Here is a 17,058-nt window from a genome sequence, read left to right on the forward strand (position 1 = left end):
CAAAAAGGAACTTGCCCAACTCATCCAGTGAGTTAATGTTAGAGCCAAGGGCAAGTCCCAGGTCTCCTAATGTCCCAGGGAGGCACCAGCACAGCTAAGATAAAGGCAAGCAAAACAATTAAATGGGGAGAGGAAAACACAGCAGCCATGCAGCCGGGAAGTATGGAGCTAGATCGTAAACTCGGAGTCCAGGCCGTCATGCACACGTCCTACACATCCTCCCGTACCCACTCTCTGTCTGGTTTCTCTCCTCACTTCTCTCTCACAGAATCAGAGTCCGGGGACCAGGGTTAGGGTATAGTCACAGTGATTGTGAGCCCCAGATTTTTTGTTTTTTTGAGACAGAGTCACTTTATTACCCCCAGTACAGTGCTGTGACGTCATAGCTCACAGCAACCTCAGACTCCTGGGCTCAGGTGATTCTCTTGCCTTAGGCTCCCCAGTAGCTGGGACTACAGGCACCCGCCACAATGCCCAGCTATCTCTAGAGACAGAGTCTAGCTCTAGCTCAGGCTGATCTTGAATTTGTGACCTCAGGTGATCTGCCCATCTCAGCCTCCCAGAGTGCTGGGATTACAGGTGTGAGCCACTGCCCTAGGGCCCCAGATTTTTCAGGACAGGGCTACTGTGGATGATTTACTGTATACCTTTGAAAGACTTTTTATATAATTAAACTTGCCAGACAATAATACATAACATACTATGCAACTGTTAAAAAAATGAGATAGATCAGTGTATACCTAAAACATAAAATTGAAACAAAAAATTATAGGACTATATATGTATATAATATGTATTATATATAGGGTCATCTTATGGATGAAAAGAAACATATACAAATATATGTATATGTATTGAATAGACAATTATGTATTCTCCCCAAAGTCATTACAGTTAGGGAATGGGATTTTTGGGGAAGGTGAGACAAGATAAAGAACTTTCACTTTTGTAAGTTTATACATTCCTGTATGATTTGAATGTTTATATAACTAAATCTATGTTAGGGTTGATAATAATGATAAATGACAAAAAGTCATAATGATGACTTTTACTAAGTATTTTTTAAGAAAACAACTTAGCAATCGAGTGCCCCTGCTGCTGACAGACAGTGAGCTAGGGACAAACACGTGCGCACAAACATGTGTTTTCCAGAATACAGAGACACCATGGCCCAGCACTGTCTAGATTTCTGCATAAATAGTAATCATTCCCTACATAGATACCATGTGTTAGCTTGCAAAGCATTTGTGCATGGGAGAAATTGTGTAAATATTCAGAGGATGGGTCCTTAATCTGTGACAGGCCTGGGGGGTCTGGACACTTGCAATCCCCCATGAGTTGGTATCTCATGTCCTTTTACTGGTGTAGTTTGTAAGTATTCATGGCTTCCATCCAATTCTCAAAGAGGTCCGGGGCCCAAATAAGATCACAAAGCATTGTACTCCATATTAATGTCCTCTCTCGGGAATATTTCTAAACAGATACAAGGAACTGGTAGCATTGGCTGCCTCTGGAAAGGAGCAACATCCAGGGTGTAAAAGAAACCTATCTTTCATGGTATACTCTTTTGTATTATTTGAATTTATTCTTACTATGATCATGTATTACTTCTTCAGTTAAAGTAACCTGAAGAACTGCTTTGGAGAAAAAAGGGGGCCCCGGAGCTATCTAGGAGCTCAGATAAATTCCTCTGTTTTTTATATCATTACCCTGAATATTCCACTTGATGTAAACCCTACCTATTTCCTCCAATCACAAGGAGTATGTTTCCAGGAGAGAAGAGCAATCACTATGGAGATTTTCCATTGCAAGTGCTTTATGAGCCTTGGGAGGTGACTTGAGTTTGGATTACATGGGTTTGAACACGGCCTCTGTTGCAGCTGCTCCTTCTCCAAGGTCCAAATGGAGCCATCTGGCATGAGGCTCCAGCTCTTAAATCAATCCACCCACAACCTCGGTCTCTTAAGGTGTATAGTGAGAGGGCTGGGAAAGTAAGGCGAGTGTATCACCAGAGGAAGCGTGCAAAGCAGAAACACATGGACGGCTCAGCCAGCTTCCCCCATCAGCACTGCTGCTGGAATGATTTACAAGAGGCCAAGCCAAGTTCCCACTGCTCCAGACTGAGCGGATGGAGGAAGAGGGAGAGAGAAGCAGGTCACACCTGCATGTCCCCTTTCTTCCTTCTTGGGACAGACTTTGTTTACTTGCAGACTGCAGGTGGTGGTGGCTGGCCTGCAAATACCACCACAAGGCCAGTCGGTTTGGCTCAACCAGGTCACGCTAAATGGGGGATTTGGAAGCTAATCTGTTACAGCCTCCCAGCCGAAGCCTGTTTCCTGCCCAATTCCCACTGGCCGACTCACCGTAAGACTTAAAATTAAGACATGGCCCAATTTATAAACAGACATGTGGGACCTGCAGCGTGTGGGGCCTTAGATTTGTATGGCAACCTGGTAGGTCTTAATTTCACTGTGAAAAGATGATAAGAATCCCATATGTTTATAAAGTTCTGTAGACTTGAAATAACAATCTCTACCAGGCCTAACACATTGATGTTCATTTTAGGCAAGGAAACTGAGGACTCCAGAAATTACTTTGCAATGTCTGTTTTTTCTCCATTTATAGGGCATGGACAGAATGGAGGTACCCAATACTAATCTGTTGAATGAAAGGAGCAATCATTGAATCAATCAATAAAGAGAGAAAGAGTAGAGGCTGAGCAGAGTGGCTCACACCTGTAATCCTAGCACTCTGAGAGGTCAAGGTAGGTGGATTGCTTGAGCTCTGGATCAGCTTGAGCAAAGCAAGACCCCGTCCCTACTAAAAATAGAAAAAATTAGCTGAACATTGTGGTAGGTGCCTGTAGTCTCATCTACTTGGGAAGCTGAGGCAAGAAGATTATTTGAGCCTGAGAGTTTGAGGTTGTTGTGAGCTATGATGATGCCACGGCACTCTACCCAGCGTGACTCTGTCTCAAAAAAATGAGTATACAGTACAGCCATCTCCTACCAGCTCATGAGAGCCAATGAAGGGCTAAGCTTTTCAATTCTGCCTTCTACACTTCATGATAGTAGCTTAAAATTGAGCGGAAGTATCTATCAGTATATTGGCAGATGCTATTAATCAGGGCTTTTCCTCTTTTTCCCAGTGAGGCAGTTTCCCAGCACACTGGAAACTGGTACCACATCATACAGGCAATTAGTATAGGTAATTGGAATCCAGGTTTTTTAGATCATCATTCTTTTTCAAAAAAAGAAAAGTATGAAGGGCGGTGCCTGTTGCTCAAGGAGTAGGGCGCCGGCCCCATATACCAGAGGTGGCGGGTTCAAATCCAGCCCTGGCCAAAAACAGCAAAAAGAAAAGTATGAAAAGGAGAATGGGAGGGGTCTAAATAAATAAAATTACTCCAACATACATGTATAGATCCTACCACATGGAAGGCACTAGGGCAGGCTGGTGGAGAGAAATAGATATTTGAGGTATAATTCATATTCTCAAGGAGCACATGTTCTCAGGCACAGAGCAGCTGGGGATCTTGGTAGAATGCACATTAAAATCCAAGGAGCTGCTGCATTCTGAGCAAGCTCCCAGCTGAAGCTGATGCTGCCACCTGAAGACCACACCTAGAGAAGCAGGGGTCCAGGAGGCCAACGACTGGTGACAAGGTCCCAGTGCCACCTTATTAAGGTCAGATAGCTGTTAACACTCGGAATCCTCACAACACCAGGAAGATATTCTTTTCATCCGTATTTTACAAATGAGCCAATTGAGATATTCAGCTAGTAAACTGCTAATGATTCAAATCGGGTGGTCTGGCTGGCTTGAAGAAAGTGCCATCTGGTTGGAACTTTTCTGTTGATTTCCTGTCTTGCAAATTATCCTTGCCTGTCCTTCATCCTGTTTCTCCTCCCCTACTTCATTAACTGCCCATTTCCAATTTCACCACCTACAAGCGCTTCTACCAGAGAAGGGCTGAGGAGAAACTAACTGAATGCTCAGCTCATCAGTGTTGAGTATATTAACCATGTGTCTTATTTTCTGTCTCTGTTGCTTTGATATCTGGGGTCTTGCTGACCCTAGAGGGACTGCCCCTTCCAGGATCTGCCAGATCCTAGAGATGGCATTTAATTTTCCAGCTACCTTGCCTGTCACATGCAAGCCAGCCAATCCAGCCATCTACTTTATTGGGCTCTTGGTCTGTGGGCCACTATGCTCCTTCCCTAATCACTCTAGAACTGGCACAGGACAGCTAAGGAAAAAAAGCTTGTATGCCCCAGAAATTGCTGGAATTATTCAAACTAGTCAATCCTAACCCTGCTTACTCTGTGTCAACCACTCCTTCCTGCAGAAACCACAGAAAGGCTCCCGCCTGCACTTCACCTTGCTCCCTCTGCCCTGGACCAGCCCCCGGGCTTCCCTGCATGCCCTCACTCCCATAGCATAGCATGTCCCCTCTTTTGTATGACCATATTTCAATAGCACTTGTCTCTGGAGATGCTGGCCTTACCATACATAATGGTGATAAAATCTATATTTTAAAACATCAAGTTCATGAGGTAAGTTAAACAAATTCCAGCATTTCTGGATCACCTGGGATTCCCCTTGCCGGCCCAGCCCAGCCCTTCCCCAGTCCTTTGCATTAGGCTGGTCCTGCTTGTCCTGGGGAGGTTACCAAGTGCCCCCTGCAGCTTCAGCGTTTCTTACCTAATTCCCCGGCAGGTGCTGATCGTGACACTGGATTGCTCTGCCTCCCTCACCGTGCCATGGTAAAAGCAGTGATCCTAGCAAGGAGAAAGGAAGTGGTCAGGCCAAAGAACATTGATCAGCATGGCAATGCTAGCATCTCATGAAAGTGATGGGTGATGCACAGCTTCTCATATATCTACCCTAACCTTACAGCACTTTACAACCTGCAAAGACCTTTCCCAGCTACCATTTTATTTGACTCTTATAATAATCCTGGAAGAGGGGGCAGAGCAGATGTCATTATCTCCATTGAACAAAGAAAGAAGGTAGGGCTTGGAGGAGCAAAGAGATTTGCCAAAGGTCTTCCTTCTAGGTGGAGAACCCAGGACTTCCAGATCTGTCAGAGCCCTTTCCGTGGCATGATGGTAGCCACAGGAAACACTGATTTCTGAAAGGGCCCTCATCCCTACCAATGTCACCTTAAAAACCCCCTGTTGTGGGTTGAATAGTGTCCCCTTAATATTCAGATCCACCACAACCCCAGAATATAACTCTATTTGGAAATAGGGTTTTGCAGGTGTAATTACATGATGAGATCATACTGGATTACAAAGTTCCTAAATCCAATGACTTGTGTCCTGGTAAGAAGAGGAGACAACAGACCCACACAGAAAGAGAAGAGGCCATTTGAGGACAGAGGCAGAGGCTTGAGTAATGAAGCTCCACGCCAAGCAGCACTAATGATCACCAGGAGCCACCAGAAGCTGCAAGAGGCAAGGAAGGATTCTTCCCTAGAGGTGTTGGATGGAGCACAGTCCCACCCTCACCATGATTTTGAATTTCTAGCCTCCAGAACTGTGGGAGAATACATTTCTATTGTTTCAAACCTCTAAGTTAATGGTGCTCTGTTACAGCAGCTCAAGGGAACAAATGCACCCCCATCTCCTCCACAGCTCTCCATGCCTTCTTTCCCTGACTCCCTCCACACTTGGGTCTTATTTGGTTTGGCACCTGTGTCCATGAGGTCTGCTGCTGCTCTCTGGTCATTGTGTCTCATGGCCACTTGGTATTCCCAACCAAGCTGTGGAAGACCAATCTGAGCCAAGCCCTGGGCCAAGACCCAGAGACACAACAATGAGCAAACACAGCTTCAGCTTCTGTGGGGCTTAATACCAAAAAACGGTATAATTATAGGCCAGGCACAGTGGCTTATATCCATAATCCCAGCACTTTGGGAGGCCAAGGTAGGAGGATTGCTTGAGGCCAGGAGTTCAAGACCAGCCTAAGCAACAGAGCAAGACCATGTCTCTGAAAAAAATAGAAAAAAAAATTTTTTTAATTAGTCAAGCATGGTGATAGGCACCTGTAGTCCCAGGTACTCAGGAGGCTGAGGCAGGAGGACTGCTTGATCCCAGAAGTTGGAGGTTACAGTGAGCTATGATCATGCCGCTGCACTTCAGCCTGGGCAACATAGTGAGATCCTATCTCAGAAAGAAAGAGAAAGAGAGAGAGAAGGAGAGAAGGAAGAAGGAAAGAAAAGATATAATTACAAACCATAAGGAGTGGCTTAAATAAACGTTTGGGGTGCTGACAGATTAATGAGTAGGGCACTGCTGAGTGTGTGAAGGACCAAAACCAGACAGATGAGCCAAACCAGGACTGTCCCCCAGAAACCAAGGGTACTACAAAGGGACTCATTCCCATAAGCTTCTTCACAAATAGGTCAAGACAGAGATGTTCAGAACAGAGAGAAGGCAAAACCCTCAGGGTAGAGCAAAGGTCTGAAAAGATCTTAAGGATGTAAACTCAGTTACAGACATAGAAGCTTCCTATTTTCCAACAGCTGAGCCTGAGCAGGGCCAACCGTAAATGTTCAGGCCTCCACATAAGTGACCGCCCCAGGGTCCTTGTCTAGGATCACGCTGCTTGTAGTTGTTGCTCTGTGCCCTGAGCTGTGACCCAGCAGATAGCTAACCCATTTGTCTGTATTCTCTGGCCCCATCTCTCTCCCATCTCTAAGCATGAGTACAGCCTAATAATTAAATTCAAGCATTGTGGCCAATCCAGACCCCCCCTCCCCATCTACCACGTATGTAAACAGCTCCACAACCTCTCTCTGACCCTCCATGTGTTCAGGCTCCACCTCCCAGAATGGCTGTGAGAACACCATGGAGCTAGCAAAGTGCTAGGCCCAGAGCGGCAGGCAATAAACGTTAGTGACCAGGCTATCATTAAATTCTTCATCAAAGACACTATGTGGCCCTGAGGGACCTGGAAGCCCAACAATGGGCTAAGCCCGGCCTCTGCTGTGCCAACTCTATGTCCTGTGCCGCTGAGCCAAGCAGCCAGGTCAGAGGACACAGGCCAAGCTGACACTTGACTGGAGCTCACTCTGGACCACCGTGTCCTCTCATCTGCTGATAATCCACAGACGGCAATGTGGCTTCTTCCCCTTGAAGCTCATGCCGCCAGGAAGAGGAACAGGGGCCAAGCCTACCTTTGTATCAAACTTTTCTGGACCTTAAACAAGAGCAATCCTACCCTTGTGAGGAGTACAAAAGCACCCACCCTGGGGGCAGAGGGCACTGCCAGCATGTAGGAAAGACAGCCAGGCAGGCCAAACCCTCCTTCCAGCCGGCAGTCCATCTGCTTTCAAATGCCAGCCTGTCAGGTGGCTTCCCTCCCTACCCTAGGGTTCTGGGATTCAGAGGATGATCATAGAGTACTCAGTCCCAAAGCTGGCCCTCAGAGCTCAGAGGCCGTGAACCCCACTACACAGGGTAGTCACAGGGAGGAGAGGGCCAGGCCTGCATGAGGGAAATGGGGTACACAGAAGCTGGGGAGACAGAAAGTGAAAGAGTTTAGAAATGCATGTCGGCTATGATTCCAAAATGCTGGTGCTATCACAATTAAAGAGAATTCAGATCCTGGGATGGCCGTGAAGAATCCCTGTGTCTCTTCCTGCCTTTAGATTGATTCGCAAGCTGAGTGCTCTCTGAAATGGCCTAACCACTGATTTTTGTAGCATGCTTGACAATACACAGATGACTTTCCTACAGTTGACCTTCTGTGATCATCATACCTGCCACTTACTATCATCAACAATAAGACCTAACATCTGCCCAGCTCTTACCACTGGATGAACAATGTAGGCAGATTGTTTTCCAATTTATGTCTGAATGCTGTTTTTTAAGATAGATATGATTTTCATGTTTTAAAAGGAGGAAAAAGGAAGTTAGAGAGGTTTTAAGTCATTCACAAAGTGACACAGCAAAGAGGAGACTGGAACCCAGCAGCCTGGCCTTACACTCCATCCGCTGCCTCTCCCAGAAGTGGCAAAGGAAGGAATTGATTTGTCAGAGCTCCGTCATCCCCCGGCTTCCCTAGCATCAGGGCAGACAAGTTCTAGTCTAAGCCTTGCCCCTTATTGGTTAGCTGAACTTGGGCAAGTTACTTTTCCTTTTCTCTCAATTTCTTCATCTGCAAAATATAAGGCTGGAAGAGATATCTAATTTATAAATTCCCAAGAAAAGCAGTGATTCATTTTGCCCTTCTATAGCTCTGTGAGTCAGATATCAGCATATCCACTTTATAAAGGAGGAAACTCAACACTAGTGTGGTCAAAAGGGTTTGTTTAAGGTCACATAGCTAGTTAAAGCCAAAACTATAAGCCTGGCTTCAGACCCCAAACCCTGTAACTCCTTCCGCAGAAACACATTCATGACCCATCCCCAGTGACCTGACCTAGATCAGGGCTGTGGCCTAAAAGACTCACTGCCGAGTCTTGATAAGGTTCCCAGAACTCCCCCAGGCCAAGTATGGTAGCAGAACACAGTCATCAACAACACTTGGGTTAAGTGCAGCTAAATGGTTTATTCCATTCCCATTTCTCTTTGAGATCTCAGGATCCAAATGACCCACTGAGAGCCCCATAGGCCTGGGTGGGGGCTCAGAAAAGTGCAGTAGCAGGGGATGTTAGAAAACAAGTGAGTGTCCCATGGTTCAGTCAACAAGACTTTTGGAAGGAGGGGGACGAGGAATGAGGGGACGTTCTCTTCCACTCCTCTGTGTCTGAAAGGCCCTTACAGCCTCATTGCCTAACGCACAAGCTGACAGCACAAAGGACAAGTCATGAAGCAGTCATGAAGTCACTGCATTCCGTGGCTCCTCCGCCTGATGGGGCCACCCTGAGGGGGCTTTCACAGCAGGAAGCATGAGCTCATGGCAAATTGTGGACTGAGACCCATTCTTGAGCCGTAGGGACAGAAGAAGCAGGAGCCAAGCTCAGAGGAGGGTGTTTCTGTGCAGCTGTGATGGCTTAAGGCTTTCTAGGTAAGCCTGAAGCATCTGCCTGTCTCTGGGGGCAGAGAACAGAGGTCTCAAGAGGAGCAGACAAGTTCTGACCCAGGGGCACAGAGGAGGGTGGAGTCACAGCTGGACCGCCTCCCCAGTGATGAGGAAACAGCGAAGATACAGCCTGCCTTGCCCGCTGCAGGCATCGGCTGCACTAGCAACCCCTTCGCCATCCAGGAAGGTCTTGGTTACAGCCCCTGAGCTATAGGGTTAGTTCACAGGCTCTAGATCTTTCATGTCTATCAAGACTTAGCATTCCTGGGTCCCTTCCCCACCCAGGGGTAAGGCGATGACCTAATCAGAGCTGTTAATGACTGATAGTGGCTGGCACTATCTTGTCAGACGTGCGCACTCTGGCGATGTGGGATCTCTGGTTCCCTGGAAGGGCCTCTGCTGCTGTCCTCCACACCTCCCTTCTTCTTCACTCCCTCTCATCAGCCCAGGCTCTGAGAAAGGGCACAGGGTTCCTCAACGTAGGCACAACAGCACTGGGGGCAGGATAATTTAGTTGTGGAGGGTTTGTCCTGTGCATTGTAGAATGTTTGGCAGCATCCCTGGCTTCCAGCTCCTAAATGCTAGTAGCTTCCCTCCCCCCACCCAGTTGTGACAATCAAAACTATCTCTGCTAAGTGTTCCCTGGGGCAGAGTGTAGAGGGCATAGCGCCTGTCTGAAAACCATTGCTCTGAGCCCACAAATTCCAACAGGCACCCTGTAGAAAGAGATAATAAAGCATGAAATGGGCATGATTGTGATTCACTACCCTAAACAACCAACAGTGAGGTGTGGTAAACCAAACTATTATGTATCTATCTGAAAGACCGTTTCCCAAATGATAAATCTTTGCCTTTGTGCAAACATCCACACTTGAAAACAACTTTCAAGGAAAAAATATCCAGTATAAAGATATCAGCAAAATAAGAAAATCTTCATAACTTAGAACCACATCAAAAAGGCAGACTACAAAATTTGTATGCACAGTGATTACAACTCTGTAAACCTTATACTTCCATTTTTAAAAGGGTGGTACCAATTGACTAGTAAAGTAAGGATTACGGGTAAATTATTTCTTTAACTTAAAGTTTTATTGAAGTGTGGGTTATGAACATGAAGCAAAGTAAAGGTATGCTTCCCAATGACTTCTATCAATGTTAATCACAAGCAATTACCCAAAAATATTCTATTTGTGGGCAGCGCCTGTTACTCAAAGGAGTAGGGCGCCGGCTCCATATATCAGAGGTGGCAGGTTCAAACTTGCCACTGGCCAAAACTGCAAAAAAAATGTATATATATTCTATTTGTTTGTTTAGCCATTTTAGCTGGCAAAGGGATAGGGAGCACTCATGAAACAAAAAAATACACATTTCGCTTCTCCTACTAGCTCCTGGGGTCTTTGGTCATGAGAAACAATCCTTGAGAGGAGGGACCACCTCCATCAGAATCTCCTCAGTCCGCAGGAGTGTTACCCAGAGAGGGCAGCAGCTGGACAGACATCTGCTGACCTGAACTCACCTCTGATTTCAGCATGGTGGTTTGAGGGTTACCACTTGGAGTATAGTGGGTTTCTGTGTAGGCTGGAGCAAAAAGGTGCCTGCAAACAACAAAAAGCGACATTTTTTATATCTTCAGTTAATGGGCTACATCCTCCTGGTAATGGGGTCTGGTGATTTTAACTGAACAAGACAGGACCATCCCAAGCATCTCCATGCAAAAGAAACTATGCAGCCACAGGGGTTAAGGAACAAAGGAAATCCAGAGGAAATTTGTTGTTAATTTTGCATTTACTGGGATCATTACTCCAATGAGATGATTGGAAAGCAACTGAAGCATTTTTCTGGGTCTTGGGAAAATACACATGCAAACACATATGAAATTCTCCAGGGACTATGGACTCTCCTTGATTGATTTTTCCAGTGTTGCATCCACCAATTTTTAGTATCAGCAGATCAATTTTTTTTTAAGAGAATAACTTTGCCCTGATGGATATTTTGGTGAGATTGTCTGTCAAAGTGACCTACTTAGCCCTGGCCAAGGGGTGGCCCTGGTTCCAAGCTAGGCCAATGGCGTGATGTTGCAAAGTCTGAACAGATGGAGGCAACACCATCTGCCCCTCTTTTCCTGCCACCTGAGTTCCCAGAGCTGCCCCTGCCTGTCCTTTCTGAGACCTCATGGTTCAGATTTCCTGAGGCCTGGTAGTTCTGTATGTTGCCATCCCAATACATCCATTATTTTCGATTTTAAACTTGGACATTGTTTTCTCTCTTGTCACAGACCCCCTGAAGTTGAGGTTATGAATACCTCATGAAGGCCGGGTACAGTGGCTCACACCTGTAATCCTAGCACTCTGAGAGGCTGAGGCAGGAGGATCTCTTGAGCTTAGGAGTTCAAGACCAGCCTGAGAAAAAGCAAGACCCCCGTCTCTACTAAAAACAGAAAAAAATTAGCTGGGCATTGGTTGTGGTAGGCACCTGTAGTCCCAGCCATTTGAGAGGCTGAGGCAAGAGGATCCTTTGAGCTTAGGAGTTTGAGACCAGTCTGAGCAAGATCGAGCCTCATCTCTACTAAAAACAGAAAAAAATCATCCAGGCATTGTGGCTGGCATCTGTAGTTCCAGCTAGATAGGAGGCTAAGGCAGGAGGATCCAGAACTTTGAGATTATTGTGAGCTAGGCTGAAGCCATGGCATTCTAGCCTGGTGTGGGCAACAGAGTGAGACTCGATCTAAAAAAAAAGGAAGAAGAATCTCTCATCAAACATCAAAGTCTAGATGATGCCAAACAAGGTTCCTAGGATTTCTCTGTGAAAGTTAAAAGACAAGTGAAAAGAACCAAATGGATGTTTCAACTAGTTCCACCACGTTAAAAACATTCATTCTTCTATAGAAAGTCAAGGTCAGGGTACAAACAGGTTTACAATGGGAAAGCACCATTAGAAATTCAAGTCTGACAGTCTGTGGTCACCCTGAATGTGCCCCATCTCATCTGATCTTGGAAGCTAAAAAGGGTCAGGCCTGGTTATTACTTGAGTGGGAGAAACTGGAGTCTCTCAAAGAAAGACTGTGGCTCTCTACAGAGTGGACATAAAGTTCGTGTGCAATTTAAAATAGTTAAGCATAATAAATTACACATGAACTTTATGTCCACCCTCTATGTACTAATATGCAAAGATGTCTAAAATAGAGTTAGATAGAAGCAGTAAATTTCAGAAAAGTATGTATCTTAAAACTCCATTTTAATGAAAAACCTATAACTGTACACACTAGTGCATGTATCACAAGCAACAAGAGAAAAAATGCCCATTGTTAGCACTGATTATGTCAGGGGAATTGCAGAAGATGTTCACAATGTAAGTTATACATTTCTGAACTAATTGACTTGTAAAACAATTATAAGATAATGTATTTTGAAAACTGAAAACCTAATTTACAACTGCCTTTAAAATGAAGAAAATTTAGACTGAGGCCAGTACAGAAAGCCAAAGAAATCTATAGGGACAACTGGGTTTTGAAAGAGGTGATACTTCTCAGCAAGAGAGGGTCATTATTATAAAGGGTCTCTAGAGTCACTTGTAGCTCTATGTTCTAGAACTCTTGAATCTCGGATTTTGCTCTACCACCAGGGTGCAGTCAGGAGGTAAATACCACAAGAACTGTCTCTTGTATTATGTCAAGGCCTTCAGCATCCATCCTTAGACAAGAAGAAAAGAAACCCAACAGGGAAATATAAGAATAAAGCAAAGCACAAAACCCAGCTCCTGTAGAGAAACTCTCACTCACAGGAAAACTTTGGGTCAGTAGCCAACGTGCCAAGATCTGTCTCCCTGCCTTTTCTCTTTCTCCTTAGCCAGTTATAGCTATTACTTTGAGCCTGGGGCTCAAGAGAAGAATCACTCATTTGTCTGAGGAAGATAACTGTAAGCCCCAGGATAGCATAGGCCTAGCAGTTTTTCTCATTGATACTTATCAGTGTTTAACATCTATTTCATGAAAAGATTCCTTAGCTCATGGCTGGGTGAATGAATGAATGAGTAGTTCAGTGTACTAGGAGCTGAGAGCATGAGCTGGAGTCTGGAAGACTGAGGTTTTGATTCCAGCTCCAACATTTACTGTCTCTATGGCCATGAGCAAGTTACTTTACTTCCCCAAGCCTTTGTTTCCTCTTGTGCAAAAGATGAGGATAATATACTCACTATCTTGATTGGGCATAACAGGCTTAACACCATGCCTGGCACAGAGTGGAGCCAAGTACAAGTTAGTAATTATCATTATTGCTTTCAACATGGATTGTGATGAAAGAACCCAGAAAAACTGCAGGAATTTACCTAGTTTTCTCTAACTCTCCTCAGCCATTAACTCTCCAGGACATCACTTGAGAGAGGTGGTAAAAAGCAATCTGCTCACTCCTACAGGCCATTTCCTGGTCTGCCTTCACAGACTGCATAATGGAGGCTGGTCAGAGCTTTAGAGTTTAATGGTTCATACCAGGTGCCATCGGGAGATGTGAATTTTCCCTGGGGAAATGCCCTCCTGGTAGATACATTCTCAGCCACTTCAGCAAGGGGGGAAAATCATTCATCCAAGTCCCATTAAGACACTCCAAACTGATCCTCAGAGAACTCCACCTTCTTCTTGGTCCTCAGGCACAGGTCTTCAGAAGATAAGAACCTTTCTACAGCTCCTTTCTCTAAGGATCTCTCCCCCTGACCCATCATAGGACCCTCAAAACTTTAGTACTGAAAGTGAGCCCAGAAATTATACAGCCAAATCTACTCGACTGTGGGTGGGGACCACAGTTGTTTTTCTAGAGTTCTCCCCAGCTCTCAGCACCCGACTGGCAGGCACCAGCACCTGGCTGGCAGGCGGTATATATGTATTCTGTGAAAAAGTGGATGAGTGAATGAAAGAAAGTGCACGAATGAATGAAAGAACCCTCTACCTAGTGTAGGAACCTGCCGTATGGACATTGAACACTGGACACCTCCAGGGACAGAAGCTCCTGAGACCACCCACTCCATTTCTGACCACACACAGTAGTTCTTACAATGAATTAGAAACTATTTATAACTGGCACCCATGGCCTTCATTCTGGCTTCTGAATCCACACAGAACAATCTGCTTCCTCTTCCATCTGCCCACCCTTTCTGAACCAGTAGCATCAACATTACCTGGAAACTACTTAAAAATACAAACTGTCTGGCCCCACCCCAGACCTACTGAATCAGATAGAAACTCAGCCACCTGTTTTAACAACTCTCCAACTGCCCCAACCTAGGCCTATGCATGCCTGCCTTCCCCACTGCTGCTGTCCCCTCAGAGAGGAGGCCACGTGGCCACCACATCTTGTTCTCATCTCCTCCCTGACAAGGAGCTGGCTCAGCAGATCAGCAGGAAGCCGTCTCTCACCACGGGATTGCATTAGGATTTTCAGGAAATGAGTTGTGAGTGATGTGCATCCAGGAAGAGAGAAAGTCTATCCAAGATTTCCCATCCTGCCCCCTCTTTTTTCTAGCTTTGACAGAAAAGCAATTTCTGTTGCACCCTGCTGCTTTTCACCCTGTCTGCTTTGCTCAGGGTCTAGGGTCAGGCCGAGATCAGCAGGACGCTCCCACCCTTATCATGACAACAGTGGCCGGCACTGCACTGGCGACTCTGGACAAAACACGGGTCACTCAGACCCCAAAGTTCTTGAGCAAAACCTGCATTTTCAGAATCCCATCTAGGAAAGTAAGCTGCCCCACGCACTGGACGTAAAACACGAGGTCACTCTCTAGGGAAGAACTGGTGCCGTTTGTAGAAGCAGCCAGGTCCCCAAAGCACTCTGCAATCTGAAAACAGCTCTGACCAGTCTTTCTAAGGCTTGGAGCCTTCAATCCCACAACAACTCCTTTAAGTATCATCGGGCAAATTTCAAATGCCTCTCTAAGCTAAAATTGCCTCTCTAGAGAAAGGAGAAGTAAGACTAATATAAATTTGCAAAACATCTTCAGGGAGCTCAATCCTTCTTCCTCCTGCTTCAGATAAGCAAACCCACAAAGACAAAGTGAAAACTATTTCCAAACTACCTTGAAAAACAATAACATATACCAACGGCTCAGTATAAACAGGCCTCACTGGGCTCATCTCAGTGGCAAATTTTACTGCTGCCTCCTTTCCCGAATCTTGAAGCATCTTTCAGGAGTACCCAGACGTTTCAACCCTAATGATGCTTGGGGAGGTATATAGCCTTGCTAGTCTCTTTTATTTCACATGGAGGGTCTTCACCCTGCCTGTGTTAGTGACAAAGTCACTCTTGATGTCATCGGAGGGACTGCCCCAGTAACTGCAGAAGACCTAGAAAGTCTATGAGAAGCTATAAAATCCCTCCAGGCACAGTGGCTCACACCTGTAAGCTTAGCACTCTGGGAGGCTGAGGTGGGTAGATTGCTTGAGTTCAAGAGTTTGAGACCAGCCTGAGCAAGAGCAAGACCCCCATCTCTGCTAAAAATAGAAAAACTAGCCAAGCATCATGGCAGGCACCTGTAGTCCCAGCTACTCAGGAAGCTGAGGCGAGAGGATTGCTTCAGCCCAAGAGTTTGAGGTTGCTGTGAGCTATGATGATGCTACTGAGAATGAGACTCTTGTCAAAAAAATAAATATAATAAAATCCCAGGCCCCCATCCCAGCTCACCTGGAAATTATACTCTCCACAGAAGGAATAAGGAATCCGATTTTTTAATAGTTTTTCCAGGTGATAATTCTCAGTCTCTGGGTATTGTTCTAACTACATTTGATCCATTTTAACATTTTTAATTCTTCTTTCCATTTCTAGCCTTCTAATCACCTACCAAACATCTTTATACCAGCATAGCATCAAGGGAAAGTCTAGGGCTCTAAACAAGTACTTTGGAACAAGTACTTTGGTTTGAGTACTAGCCACACTAGGCAACTGTCTTTCTAAACCCTGAAAATAAGGCAAAAGATGAGTGTGGTTCCCTTCAATGTCACACAAGAGCACTGTCAGGTCCTAGACTCAAAGAGGGCTATCTAGGGTTCTCTGGGCTCTGTGGGAGGAATGTGGCTTTGAAAGACTTACTGCTCACCATTAATTAGGGTACTCTTGTACCACTCTGTAGAATCAGATGTTAACTCTTAAAAACTTAAGATACAATAGAAATGCAAATATTTTCATGTAGTAGAAAAGGTAACTGCAAAGGTTAAGATTTTATTGCCCCTAGGAAATTACTAGTTTTGTATCTAATTTAGCATTCCTTTTTTCACTATTTGATACATGCACACACACACACACACGCCTAGGTTTCCCTTACCCAGTTTTAAGCCAATTTTACCATCTTGCTGGTTCCCCCATTAATTAGATAAATAAAACTTCCATGAGTGCTCACAATGCATTTGCATGGGAATTGTTTTCACTGGAGCCACCTAAACCACCTCCATTTCCTAGGATGCAAAATGGGCAGAGTAATAATTACTATCTCATAGCAACATTGAAAGGCTCAAGGAAGAAAATACGTTCAAATTCCAGCTCTGAAACCTACAAATTGGGTGACTTTGGGAAAGTCAGTAACTACGCTATGCCTCCATTTTCTCCTGTACAGAATGGAGAGAATGATAGAATCTACTTCACAGGGCTGCTGTAAGATTGTGTCTGGCACATACAGTGAGACTTACATGCCTACTTGTTAGATAAAATGAATAAATGTGAAAGAATTCTTTGTAAAGTAGAAAGCATGGGTGCTCTGCAAACATCATTGTTATAATTTTTTCTAGCACCAGCACTAGCTGGAAAAAATGTGTCAAAATCTTGATAATTGTCAAATATAGGTAATGGGCATCTGAAGGTTCATAACACTAGTCTCTCTTTTTTAGGAGAATGTTTGAAAATTTTTATATTAATACTTTTTGACTAAGTGAAAAGGTGCACATCACAATCCACTCAGCTTCGCTTTCTTTTTCTACCAAATAGAAAAGGTGAGGCCCAGAACAGGCACTGAGAAGTGTCTTTGAACAGAAGAGAGTGCTATTTTAAT

At 44.9% G+C, this 17,058-nt stretch overlaps 1 protein-coding gene across 2 annotated transcripts in view; it reads right to left on the reverse strand.

Moving 5' to 3' along the window:
* Window positions 1-17,058, reverse strand: part of ADAM19 (ADAM metallopeptidase domain 19) — an 88,521-nt gene that overhangs the window by 44,196 nt on the left and 27,267 nt on the right. For both annotated transcript variants that reach the window (XM_053567150.1, XM_053567149.1), the window contains exons 4-5: window positions 10,550-10,628; window positions 4,705-4,781 (exon numbers count right to left, since the gene is read on the reverse strand). In XM_053567150.1, coding sequence (XP_053423125.1) covers window positions 4,705-4,781; window positions 10,550-10,628 — 156 coding nt within the window. The remainder of the gene's footprint in view (window positions 1-4,704; window positions 4,782-10,549; window positions 10,629-17,058) is intronic.

Source organism: Nycticebus coucang, chromosome 17 (assembly GCF_027406575.1).
Source record: "Nycticebus coucang isolate mNycCou1 chromosome 17, mNycCou1.pri, whole genome shotgun sequence".
NCBI classification, from domain to species: Eukaryota; Metazoa; Chordata; class Mammalia; order Primates; family Lorisidae; genus Nycticebus; species Nycticebus coucang.